We start from the raw sequence: 19,246 nt of genomic DNA on the forward strand, positions 1-19,246 counted from the left end.
GAAACTGGTAATAATATGCTTATATACACACACACACACACACACTATAATTACAGATACGAGTGGTTTATTGAAACGTTCAAATGTCATTAGATAAACATGAAGCTACAAAAACAGAGGGACATTCCTTCTCAAACACATGGTGAAACCTGGTGAGAACAGACTGGGAACACAGATTTGTGATATGCTGCCATCATCTGGTATGAAACTATAAAACTGAAAATAGACTTTAAATACAGCCAAAACACCATGTTAATATATGACATAAATATCCATAATCTCCATAATATGAGTATATTATAACCTGTTTTGTAAACAGACAATACAGTTTCAGTTTATAACCATTTTAAAGCCTGTTTTTATTAATACTTCAGTTCAAGAAAATGTTTTTTCAGACTTAATTTTCATTATTTAGCTGCTTTCATTAACATGGCCTTGTTTTAGAGAACATTTTATCAGGTTCTGTCACATAAACTAAACTGTAGTTATGGGATGATGTTCCCTCAGGTTGATCATGACCTGCATAAAGACCAGTATGTATTCTAAGGAGTAATGCAGTAGATCTGACATGAGTGGTCGCAAGACAAAACATCCAATTTGACGATCGATGAACCATTTAATGTGATGATTTGTATCAGAATCAGAATACTTTATTGATCCCAGGGGGAAACTATTGTACTGACTGACTGATACTGGTGATCACAGCAACTCAATACTTCTTGCCATTCCAACTTGAAATCCCTCATCATTTACTTTAAAAACAAGTTTTTCCTAACCACTGTCACCAAGGGTTTACTCCTGGAGGGTTCTGTTGGTGTCTGTGAATTAGGTTATTAAGAGTCTGGTTTAGACCACCTCTAAATGTAAAGTATCATGAGATAACTTTTGTTATGATGTGACACTGTATCAATAAAAACTAATTGATTGGTTGATTACTTAAAAGCAAAGTAAAGCTGTGTTAACATACAAAATCAGCTTGATAAGTTCAAATAACACATGCATCATAGGACCTTCTGTAAAGAACATTTCAAGGTGAATACTGTTTCATTAAATTCTACTAAATCAATGAACGTGGGTACATTCCTAATTGTGATGTGTCCAAAGGTGTCCTTGTGTGTGAAAATGAGGCTTCCCCTACTAATCAGTTGATGGAATGTGGTGCAGTCACTGCATTTAGTCATGTTCAGATGATGATAACTTGTAATTAGACAAATCTGCTCAGCCAGAGACCATGGGGAGAAAAAGCATGAGCAAACAAGAAAATAAACAGTGTGAATATACAGGAGTGTCATACAACATTTTGCTTTCACTCAAAAAGAAAAATGCAGCAGAAAGGCCTGTCTGTTTTCACTCAGCATTACAGGGTGAGTCAGAAAAAACGCTCTTTTCATTTAAAGAAATTATACCACTGAAATGGAAATGCTTATTTTTCTTTTGATTATACAGTCATATTGATGTGGTCATTGAGCATGTCTGGCGATTGAATCATTGATTTATGGCATAGCATAACAGAGGGAATGTCCATTGTTTATTGTGCACCGAAATATCTGCCAACACAGTTTATGCCACCGTGAATGAAATTGAAATTGTCAACCATTACAGCATGTTCACTCGCCATCAAAATGTTTTGTCTCAACGAAGTCGTTCGGCACGACCTTCAACCTGGCTACCATTCAGAGTGATGCAAATCTGTGCTCGTTGTCGCATCTCTAACACAGCTCTTCTCGCCATTCGTGTTCGTCGTAGGGCTTGGATTTCAGCCGTGATACGATTTCGGAGTTCCTGAAGAGTTTGTGGAACAGTCTGATACACACGGTTTTTAAGATACCCCCACAAGAAAAAATCAACGGGGGTCAAGTCCGGGGATCTAGGTGGCCACTCTCTCTCCTGACCCAAACAGACAACTCGATGAGGAAATAATACCTGCAATCACTGTGGTCTTGCCATGATGAAAACTCCCTGGGCACTGTCATGTAGGCCTATGTCCTGAGTGTGAAAGCAAAGCCCCGACTCCTGTAATTGTTGTCAATTTCAAGTTTGTTCACTGTGGCATACATTGTGTTGGCAGGTATTTCAGTGCCCAATAAACAATGGACCTTCTCTCTCTTATGCAATACAATAAATCTATGACTACATCACCAGACATGCTCAATAACCACATCAATATGACTGTATGGTCAAAAGAAAAATCAGTGTTTCCGTTTTAGCAGTACAATTTCTTTAAATGGAAAGAGCGTTTTTTCTGACTCACCCTGTACATTCATTGTTGAAATATGCATGTTATTCCTGAGACACCTGCAGTAGCATAACAGTATGTGGGCGAGTGGATGGAGGAATACACTGAAATTCATTGTTATAGGATTTATTCATATTGAAAGCTCACCTTGACATGTGCATTGATGCATGTTTTATTTGAACTTAGTTAATATGTGGTACTTGAAAATACATTATCTTATGAATATAAAGCCAGAGCCCTCAACTCAGTCTGATTCACTGGTTCTGATCCATTGGCCTTTGTTTTAGTCCTTGAGTCAACACATTTATTTTGTACGTTATTATCTTCTGATATGACTATTCACTAAAAAATCTGATAATTTGACCAAAAGTACTGCTATAAAAATGATCTGAAAATTATTTTAAAGCTTCCACTGAACAAAACGTCTGTTTGATTTTATGGTTGGAACTTTTTCTAACAGTTATAACTGTGGAACAGTCTGGATCTTCACCACAAGCAGCGCCAAAATATCCATAGTTTTAAAGCACTTTACAAACATATGGTCTGGTCACTGTACAGGGAGGGCGGGGCTTATTGGTAACTGCTGGGCCATTCCATCCTTGGTTCTTTCTTACCTTTGTTGGTATGTGCTTGTCATTGTTTACCATTGTTAGTATGGAATTATTGTTGAAATATATTGTATTATAAGTTATGCAGACTATCAGTTAAATAGTTACTATAATATACATCAGTTTTCCTAACCTGTTTACTATCTGTTATTTACATTACTAGGACTCTAAACAGATGTAACCTTATCATGAAGGAAGCAAAAGTAATGTGTTGTGTTGTATAAATGAGAGGTGCGGGTGGGATTTAATAAGTTTTCTTCTTCCCACTCCTTTTTGAGCAATACATATTGAATTTATTTTGTTATTTGAAGTGTACATGGTAATTCCTATATTGTGTTGATCACCTCTATTTATTAATTTATTTGCTCTATTAGTTCTTTGTACACATAAAAGTTTTGTTTTTTCTTCCGCTCGAAAACAAATGAATGAATGAATGAATGAATGAATGACGTAACAGACTGTACAATCCTGATGGTAGAGGCCTGAAATCTACCTTTAGAAGAAAACTGTGAAGCTTAAACATAAATGAACAAATAAAGCTAGAGGGGAGGCAGACAGACAGGGATACCTCTGACTCAGAGACCTCAGTGGGTTTCTCGGTGAGCGTAGTGCTCTCAGTGAGCACGGCGCCATTATAGTTGTTACAGATGTCCTCGTCGGAGTAGTGAAGGACGCCTGGACTGGGCCTGGGAGGAGACCTGCACACACACAAACCCATCACACAATAAACATGGATAACTGACACAAACAGTGTGAGTTTGGAGAATGTGTGAGTATGTGTGCACACCTGGTTCCATTCTTTTTCAGGAAAGAGTTCTTGGTGTTCAGAGTTCTGCTGTTGAGCTCCAGGGCAGTGAAACCTCCGTTGTCTAGAGTCACAGACTCCTCAGCTGTCGATGCATGTTTCCCTGAGGACAGAAAATGCTTATCATTGAATCATTTCAACTTCAACCCATAAAGACCCACACATTCACCGGTGACCAAAATCATTTACAATGTTTAATATCTGTAGAGCCACTAATCCTATCAATACATGTAAATAATTTACATAAAATACAGTTTATCATCTTTTCATGGTCATCAGATATGACCCATTTGGACGTTCAGAGGCTCCGTAGTGAATGTGGAAACACAGTCATCTTCTACAACATTGATTCACTAGTAAAACCCATGAAGTTGGATCAATGATAGTGAATGGAGACACTTATTTTTATATTAAGTTATTGATATCTTTGCTGAAAAAGTCACTTTTTCTTCAGTTTTCTCTGTGTTGATATAATATCTTTGAATTCACTCTGAGTTTTCATGAGCGTCTAATTAAGTGTAGGAAATTAAATATCGGAAATTACATGATTTACAGGGAAAACTGCAAAATATAAAGGATAATATTATAATAAATGGTGATAAATCACTTAAGAAAGGTTTAATAGAGAGTAAAAATTCATTTAGTAACTGCCACAAAATTAGCACAGGGTCTTTATGGGTTAAATCAATGTTGAGAATGACATAAAATAAGAATTTAAGTGATAGAATCACTTGTATGTGGCAAGGATTGAATTATACTGAGTTGAATGATTTTCTGTCTATATGTTATGTTTACATTGTTGTCTGTGTATCAGCTGAATTATAGAAAAATACATATTTTCATGAAATCTGTTGGAACTAACAGGGTAAAGGCCAAGGAAAAACTCATGACATTCTTGAATGTCATGAGTTCCTCTGAAAAGGGAAGGCTGCAAGATGAACTTTACATAATAAGATGGGACAAATGGATTAGTTTCTTTAAATACAATTAATGTGTGGTTTGTCTCGTAGTTCTGTGAAATGCTATATAATCTGCTGCTCTAAAAATTAAATTAATTAGGTAACTTGATTGCTATTCCCTAACTGTAACCTAAATTATCATTACTATTAGACTGTGACTTGTATCTGTTGCCAATTGTTTGTTATGTTCTTTATGACAAAATGATAAACTAGAAAAGCACTTGGAGAGCACAGACATCCGCCAAAGCAGATCAGCACCCCCCCCTCCCCCGATCATCACCAGAGTTGAATCATTTGTTCCTTGTGCCAGAATCAACATTTCCTGAAAATTTCATCAAAATACGTCCATAACTTTTTGAGTTATCTTGCTAAAAGAAAGACAACCAACCAACCAACCAACCAACCTTAGTTTTTATTGTCAGTTTGCGTCAATGCACCAAATAAAACAATGTCTTCAGAAATGTGATTAAATGCTTGTTATCACTCAATGTTTCTTGATGTTTCTGTTTTCCTTGTTGTGCCTGTCCCCTCCTGCAGTGACTCCCTCACTCCGTCCGATCGCACGACTGCCTACAGTTGCACTAAAGTTTCTGTGGCAACTCAGATTAAACAGCTGTCCTGATGTAACCTACATTTGTTGGGGAAACTCTGTATTATAGATGCTGGCACAGATGAGTGTAAAAGCACTGCTGTGAGCACCACAGGAAGTCTGAGAGGAGAAGAGGCTTCGATGAAAACCAGAGTAAAACACTCCTCATGAAGGAGCAAAGTGTAAGAGGATAAAGTGGACGACACATCACACAGTGTTTTGTTGTAATGAAGAGGGAGTGAGTCCTTCAAGTGTTTCACTGAGGCTTCATCCTCCAGGGGTCAAGTATGACTGAGTGGTTCCAAATCAAAGTAGAACAGTCCATGACATGATACTAATATTTCTGTGCCTCTGTTGTTTAACTGTGAAATTTGCTTGGTTAGTTTGGTCTGAACACAGCATTAGTGTAAAGTTTCTGTTTTTAACTCATTTTCACAGACTGTTAAGGTAATAACATCAAAAATATCAGGGTGGTGAGAACAAAAATACCCCCAATAATTAAACTTGATTAAAAAGTCACGTTCTTAAAGCGATTCTATGCAGTACTCATAATTTAAACTTTCAACACCAGAGGGAGGTCTTGTACCAGAACACGCCTGAGACCAAAACCACCAACGAATCCACCCTATGTATCCACAGACTGTATCAGCCACTGAATAAAGTATAAATTCCATTGTTTACACACATTCTTCAAACAGAAACTCATAGATGCTTATTTCACAGTCGGTAAAATAACACTGCATCAGCTGATTGTTTCCATATAGCTCTGTTAGCTTAGCTCTGTTTTAGACAGAAAACAGCCACAGTAAAACCCCAAATCACCTCTGTTTTCTGTACAGTTTGTGTTGTCAGTAGCTGAACTAAAGATCTGTTTGGAATCGAACAAACATGTTCAGAACTGTCACAGTTTAGCCTGAACCGTGGATCAACAAATGGCCACTTAGCAAAGATACTAACATCCCATAATAGTTCTATACCTTCATAAGCTTCAGAATCAAACTGCAGAAGAAACGCTGTCACTTTATCATCAAACTCCATTCTTTTCATTTACAGCTGTGTCCAGTGGTTCTAGCTTTTATTAGTGTCACTTTCTTTGACTCTAAAAGTTGTTTCTTTGTGGTTCTCATCCCATCTGGTCACTTTGCTTTGGTCAAAGGCCTTGTGGTGTTAGTTTTCCTCACCATGGGAGACAACCAGTGAGACTCACTACTCTCTCTAGTGGACGCATAAATCCACTGAACCGTCAGTGTAAATACATTCAGTTTATATCTCTATAATTCTACACATTACTGTCTTTGGCAGAGCTTTACAGCTCATTATTCTAAACACTCTAATGATCAGTTTAGGTCATTTGATAATATACAGTGTCCAAAAAATTTTTTGTACATCATTTGAGATGTCCATATCGGAGTGACTACATGGTCAGAAGAAATGATACTTAAGAAGATTTATTTTTGGACATAAAATGTTTTATTCTACAAATTTCAAATGAAAAATTCTGGGGGATGGTAATGTTATAATGTTCCAAAGTTATTCCAAATGTTCAATGTGTGTGCCGCTTGTGACACGGCACACATCCAGTCGGTAGTGGAGTCCTTTTTTCTGACACAAACAGCCTTCCTCTTGAAACTTCTTATGCCAAGTTCAAATCTGCTTTCCTGTTGGTGCTTATTTATGAAAATTTCAAACAAATTCATGTTGCTCATTCACATTTGACTGAGTTTGGATGTACTTCAGCACACAGAACGCCTTTTCTGTTGCAGTAAACGGCCTGTCTGTTCCTGAAAGCAGAACAATAAAATTATAACACTTTTTTGAGCAAAAGATCAAACTAATTTTAAACAATTAGGTGATGAAATGATGTCAATTTTTTTGGGACATCCTGTGTGAAAGTGGAAATCTATATAATAAAAGCCAAGTGGGAAAAAGTCTGGGGATTCACACAAAATCCGTACAGAGCTGACTGCTGCAGCTTAGCATACTTGTGTATTTTTGGTCAAGGAAGACAGTAGCAAAAACAGCCAGTTGATAGGACCAATATTTTGGAAGATATTAGTAATTTTGGAATACAATAGCCCTACAATCACGTTGCTATTACCAGAACGCTTTGGCGATGCCTGCTGGACATATGTGGTACTGCATGCACAAATACACAACAGCATAAAAACAACCACATCTAGAACCTGTGGATCCCCACGGGTCAACGCACTAGTACTACATATAACCCCTTTAACTCATCTAGTCTGGCAAAACCTCACATTTGAACTATTAAATAGAAAATAAAACTAATGGAATGCCTGTGTCCTATCTATTATAATACATTTGGAGAGTCAGTCAAGTCATCTTATGAGAAGGTTTTCTAATATTTCTCATTCTTTCTGGTTCCACCTTCTAACTTTTTCAACTGCATTCAGTCATTTCAACTGACATGAAATCAACATTAATATAAAATGTTGTAGTGAATAATTCATGATAAAATAAGCACTAACTAGTGTTAAAGCATCAAGCTATTATACAGTTCTTTCCACTTTGACAAATTATTAAATATTTTAGCTCACAATGGTGGGATGTGTTCAATACGCTGACACTTTATGTGAATCAACACTTATCTGCAGAAAAACACATGTCAGCTATTGTCCTCTAGACAGCACAATAAAAGCTCTGTTGTTTGAATCTTTATAGAAAATTTCCAGACTTGTTTATTCCAATATATTTGTGACAAAATAATCCACATTTAACAAACTTGATACATGCTTTTAAAGCAAGTTTTGAGTATATTTTGATTCTTAACTCTTATTCACAGCTACCTCACATGATCTTCCAGCAGGTATCTTACATGTACCTGCTCACACAGGTACAACCAAAAATCAGTGGCCTAGAGACTCAGCAGAACAAGCAGATATATATTTTATGAAGGTGGAAAAGTGGAATTTGTGGGACAGAAACTTCTGCTCTGATTTATTCTTCCAATTAATGTGACTTTGAGGCTCACAAATCACATGATCTGAAAGAGGATAAATGCAGCTACGTTTATGGAGAACATGGTACAGCGGTGCTAAACGAATAAGAGTTTACACACCTGAACTATAAAACAAGACATGGATGAAAAATGCATGAAACTTCAACCGTGAACTTGTGTACTGTATTAAAGTGTCTAATTATAAATGATAAAGTCAAATTATTGATTGAGGTCAATGAATCTCATGAATCTTGTGACCTGTTAAGACATATTAAGACATATTAATGTAAGTTAAAGATGGATAAAGTAGTGTGGCTCTAAATAAGGGTGTATTCCAAAATTTTAACAATGTATCGTTTCGAAACTGTTCTTTTTCCACTGAAGTCATAGGTTCCATTACTACATTTTTCGGCGATAATATATATTTGATGTATAGTTTGCATTGATTCTGTCAAAGCTACAGGAACAAGCTTTCGGGATGAAAAGTAAAAGAAGAAACTTGTCAAATATTTTATGCTTATGCTTGTGAATAGCAGGTAGAAGATGTGAATTACCATGTTCTTTGGGATTAGTTAGTGATGAATGTGACAGGGAATAAAACAATGATAACTGTTTTACAGTAATCATCCACTTGTGAATGTGTAAATGTCTAAAAACGTAAACTGTAAAATAAGCAGCTGTGTTTTGTTCAAGTTAAAGATTTAGGTAGTTTTTACAGCACAGTAAAAACTTGGTATTAATTAGTAAACTTATTTTAAGCATCAAGTTAGTTTTATATCTGAAAACGTCCTAAAATTACAGTGGGGCCACAGGCGTACCGTTTTATGAAAAAGATGCTTCAGGGCACTATTTACCCCTGAATCAGTGTAGTGTGGGGAAAAGGATGACCTTGTTTTATTCTCTCAGACTGATCTAACAGGAGCTAGTGATGCCTCAGGAATAAAACTGCCAGAGGCAATGTTACTAAAGTACAAGAGAACTGGTGCAACTTTATAAAATTATCAAAAGCAAATACATTAGAATAAATGTGTTGAGCATATTCACTGGGAATAAAACCACACACAAATGAGGTCCACGAGGAAAAGACAGGCTGCCTATAGTGATGAAAACTTCAGTTTGAATGTATCTGAGTGAACAGAGACATCTGTGGTACAAGCAGTGGTGGAACGTAACGAAGTAAAAGTACTTTGTTACTGTACCTAAGCAATTTTTTATGTATCTGTACTTTACATAAGTAAATTTATGGAGATGTACTTTTGACTTTGACTTCACTACATTTCAGAGCGGGTATCTGTACTTTTTACTCCACTACTTTTCAAATTGTGCTCGTGTTACACGCTACTTTTGTTTTCTTTTTCTTTTTGTAAATTGATTGTTTGACCATGCGCACAAACCGCTGTGCAGCTGTTCACATCACTGTAATCCAGCTGTAGCGGTACAGCTGGATTGAACTTCTCTCCCAAAGAAGCGCAACTCAGTTAAAAAACACTTTGAAAATCAACTCCTTTTCAAGTTGAATCATAAATACTGGTAATATCCAGATTTAGAAATGTCTGGTCTGTTGGGTTGATTACTGTGCCAGAAGATTGTGTTTATCGGTCCAAATGTCCTATTCCATCACTTTTAATCAATATTTAGTTTAGTAAGTATAATGGTTAAAACTGGATCAAACACCTTTACTTTTAGGTACATTTTAAAATGAGTACTTTTGTTCTTTTACTCTAGTAGATTTTTCCCTGTATACTTTTACTTAAGTAATTTTTTTTGCCCCTGTATCTGTACTTTTACTTATGTTAAAAAAGTGAGTACTTCATCCATCACTACCACAAAATATGAATGATAAAACAAATCCACGATATAAAAGGCTAATTAACTGAATCAGAATTTTGTACAGAATCAAATTATCTCATAAACTGAGAGAAAATACTTTCATTAGTGTTCTTACAGTTACTTGACTGTTTTCTCTGCATTTTTTCCAGTCAAATGTCAGTTTCTGTCCATGTCTGTCCAGATTCAGTATGTGTATTGAAGACTTAGTGGCTTTCAGACAAACAAATATGTTGACGAAGTGTCACTGGGCAAAACAAGTGTATAAGTATGTTTCATCATATTGTCTTTTAAACAGTAGAATTTTGCACCTGTCTTGTATTTCCAGGTTGTAAAACTTAGCCCATGATGGGAGGTTTTGGTTGCACCATGTGATTCACTGACTGAACAACTGATGCTGCTGAGAATGACTCAGCCGTGAATGTTGACTTCACTTACAGTTGTCTAGTTTTTACAGAGAACAGTATTGATCATAACACTACATTTATTTTACTTTATACTTATACAACACTACATCTCAGTGGGAAATATTAAACTTATTACAGCACTATTTCAGATGTTTTGCATATTCATTAATAATAAATGGAAAACAGACTGACCCATCATCAGTATATGGAGAAACTAAAACAAGCTTCATCATCACCACCAACAGACAGAAATTAATCAATGTTTATAATCCACCAATTCATTTTAAAAGACTTCATTTGGATCCTAATATTGTACTTTTACTTTCAAAAGCAGGACTTTATACTGTGCTATTTAATTCCAGTAAAAGTTTTGGCTGAGGACTATGTTACATAAGACAAAGACAAACCTGTGCCACAGGTCTTGTACTTGGAGTTATGTCCATGTAGCAGCAGAGTGAAGACCAGGACCAGAATGAGGATGAGTCCGACCAAAGCCATGACCAGCAGGAACCACCACTCCTCGTAGAATGGACGATCTGTCAATGCTGCAGGCAGAGACGAGGAATTTTATCAGGGAAACATCAAACTTTCCACAGCTTCAGTCCACCTTAAAGCTGATTCCTCCCACACAGCGCTGCCTCCTGACGGTCCACCCTGCTCTGATGTGTTGGTTGGTCCGTTTCCAGAGGATGTGGTGACACAGACTCAATGAGTCAGTCACATTTTAATTTACATATCTAGTTTAAAAAATGTGAGGGGTCATCCATGGGACGGTAAATGATGATCAAAAGAAGGTGAAATACAAACTTTGCAGCTAAATATTCATCTATCATTCATCAAAGTCAAACATGTCTCATCATCTGAAGTAAGTATCCTAACATTTGACACTTGCATGGCCTGGATAAATAAATGCTACCTGGATAACTGATCCTTACTGCTTTGTCTGGTCCCTTTATGAGTCTACTTAAAAAGGCTTTTATCACATAAAGCATAGTCAGCTACGGTGACTATTTTTCTGTTAGACAAGACAGTGTTTAAAATATTACAGTATTACTCACTTGGTCAAACCATTACTTACCTCAACAATATATATCTGTATAATTAAACAAATACCATAAACTTGCACCTTATTGCTAATCACTATTACTTGATTAACAAATAGAACAAACATAAGTACATGTAATATTATAAACGTACGCCTTAGACTGTATGTTTCCTGATGTTTCTTCCATGTTTGGCTGCATAAACTGTTAACACATTAAGTGAACATCAGCTGGATAAAGGATGTGTGATGTATATTTGGAATCTGGGCCCATTCTGAGTGTCGACACTCATCGATGCATTACTGACGTTCAGGGTTTAGGGCTGTCCCACTGTCAAATCATGACGTGATGGAGAGCTTTCTTCCAGACATTGTGAAGCTTTTATGGCCACTTTGCCCGGCAGAATTACCCATAGTTCATAGTTTATGACATTAAACATGGATTTACAGGGGGATGCCCGAAACTGTTAAAAGGTAAAAAATAGGCCATTTTGATTGTAATGTTATTATTTTCTTTTTAATAAAACAAGCAAATAAAAGCTACCAGTTAATTAGGAGCTCAGCTTATTGTTTACATATTTATTTACCTTTATTTAACCAGGAAAACCTCATTGAGATTAAAACTCTCTTTTCCAAGAGTGTCCTGTCCAAGACGGGCAGCTGTACATTAAATAGTTACAGACACAAACTTTCATACATAAAAACAAAAACAAGTTTTGAATACTTAAAAGTCAACTTTGCTAAACGTGCCCACGAGAGTTTATATCATCACTGATAAATATACATTTATTCACGCGAATGTGCAATCAGAGGAGTATGTGGGAGGTGACATAAAATTAGAAATGTATACATGACATATGTGTGTGGGTAGGTATGTATATGAACAGTATGTCTCTACATGGAAACTTAAGTGTGTTTATGTGTATACATACAGTAGTATAACTATTAAGCTAATTTCATCCCTTTCTCCCTCCTTTCTTCATTATTTCACCGTGATTTTTGCTTCTTTTCATCTGTGTGATTATATTTATTTTTTGTTGTTATAATTATTTTTGTATTATATTGTTATCATTGCGTATTGTAATTTTACTGTTATTTGGGTATGATCTTGCAATGATGATTTCTTTTTTGTGGAACTTGTTACTTTTTCTGCATTACACCATGGTGTGGCAGTAAAAACAAAAAAACAAAACAGCTCTTGAAATTTACCCGATATTAACAAATCTTTAAGATGGTTCATGAAAGTACAACAAAACAGATCTGATTAAATACATGATGTTTTCACAACTATTTGACATAAAAAGTTCCAAATGCCAAAAGGGATGAAAGATTTACTACTGTGACTTGTAGACTGTATAATGAATTATTTACGAATTTGATTTTATTTTATGCTCTAGATCAGTTGAATTTCCCTGAGAGGATTAATGAATCCACAAATCATCATGAAAAGTGCTGTGTCATTCTGTTTTATACCATTTCTATCCCTTAAAGCCTGTGACACTCAAGCTGAAACCAGTCAAGTGTGTGAAGGTTTAGTGCTCAGGGTTTACGGTGGAGGCTGGGATTGGATCACACTTAGAGCTCGGCCCCAGTCTGGTCAGAGAAGACAGCTGTAGTTGATGAACTGGGCCTCTAGATAGCAGAAGACTCAAACCATAACAACATCACCACATTGAACAGGTTTGTCTGTTTGTCAGTGTGTGTGTGTGTGTGTGTGTGTGTTTGTGTTTGTGTGGGTGTGTGCTTACCGGCAAGAGCAGCAGAGGGTGTGCTTGGCTGTCCGTAACCATAGCGATTAACAGCAATGACTCTGAACTCGTAGCTGATCCCGGACCTGAGGCGCTCCAGAGGCACAGAGACAGACCTGCTGCTGGGAGGGAGGAGTCTGATGAACGAGTCCCACACTCCTTCATCTGCAGACAGAGAACAGACTGATGAAATAACACCCAACACTGCAGACAGATACAGACACAGACCCAACACTGCAGACGGACACAGACACAACACTGCAGACGGACACAGACCCACACCTAATCCACACTTCAGGTTAATGGTCTGTGTACCGTTCATGGTCTGTACCCATTCGATTTCTATTTTGATATTAATAAATGAAAAACAGAAAACAACTCATATTTTGTGTAATCTGATTTATTTTACTTTATACATTTTGTTCTTAATCAATATTAATTAAAATATTTCCCCTTTTGTAGCGCGATGGACAGCGGAGTGTTTATCACTGTTTGTGTTGCAGACTGAAAAATATCTCCTTTAAAGCCCAGTTCAGACCAGTGATTCACAATGAGACGAGTTGAAAACTTCCAAAACTCCAATATGAAACTTGGTAGCTCAGACCAAAGCAACAACATCAGGCAGACCATCTTTACCACACTTCAACTCTCTGTACTTTTGCTCTAATTGCTGGCTTTTCAGTCTTTTTTTACAGCATCTTAAAATATGAATAAGGTCTGTGATCGTGAGTTATTTACTACAGCTACATTTCTAGTATCGATGAAATGGCGAAAACAAAAACAAGAGGGGTGAGAATTCCTCCTGTCTATTCCCAGAGCAGTTCTGTTGTTAAGAGGAGGAGTTGTCACCTCTAATAAGCAGAGACACAGACTATTGAGACAGGATTTACCAGGGAAACAGCTGAGCTTGTGGTAACAGCTCCACTCCATAAATACACACACTGTAGGATGACATTGTAAAGCAGACTCTGGATCTTTGACAAACATATTTACTGGTGATGCCATCAGATGGTTTCAGAGCAGCTCAGAATATCCACTTCACACTGCTGACACCTTTACTGGCCCGGGAAGTGGTTTTGCAAAACAATATATAAAATGTCAGCACTTGACCATTTTATCACTATTATGCTTTGTGCATAATTTCATTATAATGGTTTCTTGAGTTATGTCCAAAAACACATCAGCCCCTTTTCCATCACAAGATCTTTATCATTTACTGGGGTTTGAAAAACATTGACGTGTATCCACTGAAATTATTTGGGGGGGGGGGGGGGGGGGGGATCAGTGTCAGACGAATGATGACACCGGCGTGTCCATCACCACTTAGGATGTCATCGTGATCGTGGCCTTAAGCGTCTTCCTACTGGACTGGATGTGTCGTGTGGTTTCTTTCAGCAGACCCTCATATTTTTAATCAGCCTGATTTTAATACATTTCCAAGAACTTTGAGGATATTGATATAAATAATTATAAATATCTAATTATTTAACCCATTTTTACTGTTACTGTGGCCGCCACTGCAATAACAAATAAGACTACTGACTATATATATTGTTATTATCATTATCATTATTATAATAATTATTTGCTCTCTCACCCCCCCATCCCTTTCTCACTTTCATTCACCCCCCTTCCCTTTTCCTTATTGCCCCTAATCAATCCATATTGTTTAGTTGCTTTTTACATTTATTATATTTTTCATTGTAATATGATGTCGTCATTGTTGTTTGCTTGATTTGTCTTTTGTTTTTTCTTTTCTTTCTACTATGTCGGGTTAACTGTATCACTAATAATAATAATTAAATAAAAATTAAATTAAAAAAAGAACTTTGAGGTGGAAATGCTAAACCACACAGATCACCAGGAATCCTTCCACCAAGAGAAACAACTTCTTGCAAATCAAAGTTCTTGGAGATGTTGCTGGAAAAGAGGCTATTTTGTTGTCACATCCCTTGGTCCAATTCCACTGAGGTATTTTCTGCAATTGGGGGCATTTTAATGATGGTGGGGCCTTGATGGTCACTGTTATTTCTAATAACTGAAGGGGCTACTATCATAATCACTAGTAAAATTAGAGCACACTCCCTGCAGAGTATTCCAACAGTGGTTCACTTGCAGCCTTACACTTCAGGTACTCTTTATTAGAAAATTGCTGCTGGCTTGATTTACACAGCAGGTCTTAAATAATCAGGAGAAAGCTGTGTTGGGTGAGTGCAACTTAGTACTTAACCTCCCTCTTGATTAATAAAAAGACCCACTGGCCGTGATGTAAAAGGTGCATGTCTAGTAAGTTACGCTTGATCTGTGGTGTTTGTGTTGGAGCTTACCTGAGGGACGAGTTTCAATTACATATCCGGTTATGGGTGCTGCACCGGTGTCGCCCTCTGACCAGTGCAGGGTGAGGGCTGAGGAGGAGGTCTTGGTGATGGACATTTCCATAGGACTCCCGGGGGTGCCTGTGGAGTCAATGTGAGAGCACGAAAGGTGTAACTAAACACCTACTATTTTAGTGATCAGAGAAGACCCTTACATTCATACAGTGCAGACACACAGTATTACATGAAAACAGTTTTATGGGAACTTTGGCTTTAACAGTTAACAAAAATCTTTCTATAAACAGCCATCTCTTCATTTAGACTCATTGACCACTATATGAGGCACACCAGTTCAACTACATGTTAATGCTGATATGCAATAAGTCAATGACTTGGTGGAAATTTAGAGCATTTCAGCATGTAGTTCACATGGGCTGATCTGAGGAAGAAACAAACTGCTGATTTACTGGTATTTTCACACACAACTAGGGCAGTATTTTTCAACCGTGGGGCCAGGACCCCACGTGGGGTCACCTGGAACTCAGATGGTGTCTCCTGAAATTTCTAGTAATTGATAAAAACATATATATATATATATATATATATATATATATATATATATATATATATATATATATCCTGACCAAGGAAAATAAAATTCTCACTTTATGCAGTAATCTCAACCTGGTTTTTCTGCCTCTGTCCATAATAATATACATTATATAGACTGAATGTCATCTAAAATTAACATTTATTTGCAGCATAGTATAGCAAACTATTACATGATCAACAACAAATTAATTTTAGCCAAAAAAAAAAAAAAAAAGTCTCTGTTTTGAATGTCTGGGGTTGCCAGAAATTTGTGATGTCATTTGTGGGGTCACGAGCCAAAAAAGGTTGGGAACCACTGCTCTAGGGTTTATGTTCTTCCAAATATCCACTGCTTCTGGTCAAAGAGCATCTCTGCACATATGCCAAACAACAGGAGCAGTGTTTTCACTCAAAGCAAAGGTCACTTTATTAAGTACTACCGGGTGTGCCTAATAAAGTGGCCATTGAGTATAAACCAATCCAGCTTGTATTAACTCAATCTTGTAGTAAAATAGGTTTGATTAAGAACTGTGATTGGCTAATGTGTGTACAATGTATGATCACTTTCCTAGAAATGTACCTGCTGTATCTGTGTGTCATGTTTGACAAATATTAGCAAAATAGCTTATGATAAAACACATTTAGAATTGTACTGATTGCACAAACATGGGAAATCCTCATTAGGCTGCTCTAAAAACATCAGAAAACACTAGTGACAGTAAGTTATGACTGAACAGCGAGCATTTAAAGTCCAGCTAAAGAGGTGCATATCCATGAATACTACACAGATGTTTACGTTCTTGTGTAAAATCTTGATAATAATGGAGTACCAGTATAAACTCTTGTCACAATACAAAATTAGCATGCAAATTAAGAGATAATCCTGCACATGAAGAGATAATCCTGCTCACCTTGGACTGATTGAGCAGTTATATTTGCTTCGATAGGTGATCCATAGCTGACGGTGAGAGCCTGAACACTGAATATGTAGGTTGCTCCTCTGATCAGGTCTCGAACCTTCAGCCACCGCTGCCAGCTGCCCTTCACATCCACCGTCACCACTTTACTCACTCCTGTTCTCACACACAAACAATGTAAATGAACACCAAACTTCAGTGTCGTCCTCACAATAACCCTCATTCTCTAGCACGAGCATCAAAATATTATTACTTTGTGTACAAAAAAGTGCACTCACAATTGCATTTGACACACTTTTCCAAAAGTTTCTTGGGAGTGAGAATGGTAAAAAAACAAAAGCTGCAGTATCTTCAGGAAAAACAGATACCTTTTTGTTTCAGGGCTGAACTCCAACACAAAACAGTGAAATGCAATAGAGCTAGTTGTCGAATGAACAGTATTTACAGTATTTAGTGTCAGTTTTCACACTGACATGCAGCAATTATAAATAATGAGTACTACAAAAATTAATAAATAAATAAATGTTCTTCTGTCATGTCAGTGTTGATACACTACTCTGTAAACTAGACACAACACTTGCTCTGCAGGCTGTAAAGTTTTAGTTGGGTCTTTTGGGTCGTGATAGTCCTGCTTCAAATGGCTCTTGGTTACAGCCCAACAAAGATCCAGTTTCCTCTCAGATAAGTTTTCCTGGCTAAGAGTTGGTTCTTTTTTGGTTGAGGCATGAAGAACTGGTTTGAGATGATGCACTGGGTCCGTACCAGCCCTTAAACTGTCTCAGTGGTAAAGTTATATAAGACAGTGGGGCCTTGGTTTGTGCACACAGTATGAGGCAGTTCTAAATTTATTCACAGAAAACGAACAAATTCAAGTAAGAACACACTGCTGAAGGTTTGTTTGTGTTTATGAGGCTCAACATATTTCTAGGTATGTACGTGTGGGAGGAATGTGCATACCTTGTACTGGAACAGTGGGCTGGTAGATGACCCTGTAGCCCTCTATCTGTCCATTAGGAGTCAGAGGAGCCCCCCAGGACACATTGACACTTCCACCCGTGACCTCGGAGAAGGTGAGGCAGCTGGGCATGCTCGGAGCTGCGAACACATGAGGGGAGACAGAGCTTTAAAAGGATGTGATTTAATGAAAACCCGATCATCTAATGTCTTTTACTGGACTGGCTCCCTACCGGACGGCAGGGTCCTGGCCCCTCGGGGGTCACTGGGGGGGCCGTCTCCAGCTGTGTTGAAGGCCGTCAGTGTCACCAGGTAAGGGGTGTAACTGCTCAGGTTGGTGAGGTGCACCCGTGTGTCTGGGACGAAGATCACCTTAACCTTCTCAGTCTGGTTCTGATTCTCCCTCTCCCAGTAGTGGATCTAGGACATTCAGCAACAATCACTCATTCCATCATTTCTGCGATTTATCCCTTACATTAAATGTCTCATAATCAACACTTATGAAATAGCACAGCCAATGACGTATTTTCCTGTTTTCCTAGGAGGATAAAGTTGGTTATGGAAAAATCGGGTTTGTGTCGACAGTAGTCTTATTCCTCTGAAGTGAATTTTCCTTCATTACATTATTCGAATCATGTTCATACCAATTAAGTGAAGCTCAAGTTGTAGAGTGAGTCAGGAACGATTTAATTTTTGACCAATGGGAGAAACCAGAGTAAAATCCACCATGTTGCATTTTCTAATCCCTGTGTAGGCTGATGTTCTACCCACAGGCTACTTCAGTGGTTCCCAACCTTTTTTGTGTTGTGACCCCATTTTAACATCACAAATTTCTGCTGACCCCAGACATTCAAAACGGAGACTTTTTTTTTTTTTGCTAAAATTAATTTGTTTCTGATCATCTAATAGCTTGCTATACTATGTTGCAAATGAACGTTAATTTTAGACAACATTTAGTCTATATAATGTATACTATTATGGACGGAGGCAGAAAAGCCAGGTGTAGATTACTGCACAAAGTGAGAATTTTATTTTCCTTGGTCAGGATATGTACAGTCAGTCCAGCTTGGATTTCCAAGGCTGACAATTAATACTGAACAAACAATAACTCAAACTATGAATTATGAAAGAGCTGCAGCATCTGAAACTGACCACAATGAACATTTAAAGATAAACAGTACCACAGTGCTTCCGTTTCAGCTTCAGAATTTCTCATGTCTTTTATTTATGTGATTGTCTCTCTGAAATCACCATCTTTTTGTATTTTTTATCAATTACTAGAAATTTCA

The 19,246-nt window shown here is 37.3% G+C and overlaps 1 protein-coding gene across 2 annotated transcripts in view; it reads right to left on the minus strand.

Annotated features, from left to right (window-relative positions):
- Positions 1-19,246, minus strand: part of LOC115421076 (protein sidekick-1) — a 504,319-nt gene that overhangs the window by 2,627 nt on the left and 482,446 nt on the right. For both annotated transcript variants that reach the window (XM_030136788.1, XM_030136797.1), the window contains 8 exons: positions 18,191-18,377; positions 17,961-18,098; positions 16,998-17,159; positions 15,508-15,636; positions 13,181-13,345; positions 10,798-10,935; positions 3,632-3,752; positions 3,413-3,542 (listed from right to left, as the gene is read on the minus strand). In XM_030136788.1, coding sequence (XP_029992648.1) covers positions 3,413-3,542; positions 3,632-3,752; positions 10,798-10,935; positions 13,181-13,345; positions 15,508-15,636; positions 16,998-17,159; positions 17,961-18,098; positions 18,191-18,377 — 1,170 coding nt within the window. The remainder of the gene's footprint in view (positions 1-3,412; positions 3,543-3,631; positions 3,753-10,797; positions 10,936-13,180; positions 13,346-15,507; positions 15,637-16,997; positions 17,160-17,960; positions 18,099-18,190; positions 18,378-19,246) is intronic.

This window comes from Sphaeramia orbicularis, chromosome 1 (genome assembly GCF_902148855.1).
Source record: "Sphaeramia orbicularis chromosome 1, fSphaOr1.1, whole genome shotgun sequence".
Lineage (NCBI taxonomy): Eukaryota > Metazoa > Chordata > Actinopteri > Kurtiformes > Apogonidae > Sphaeramia > Sphaeramia orbicularis.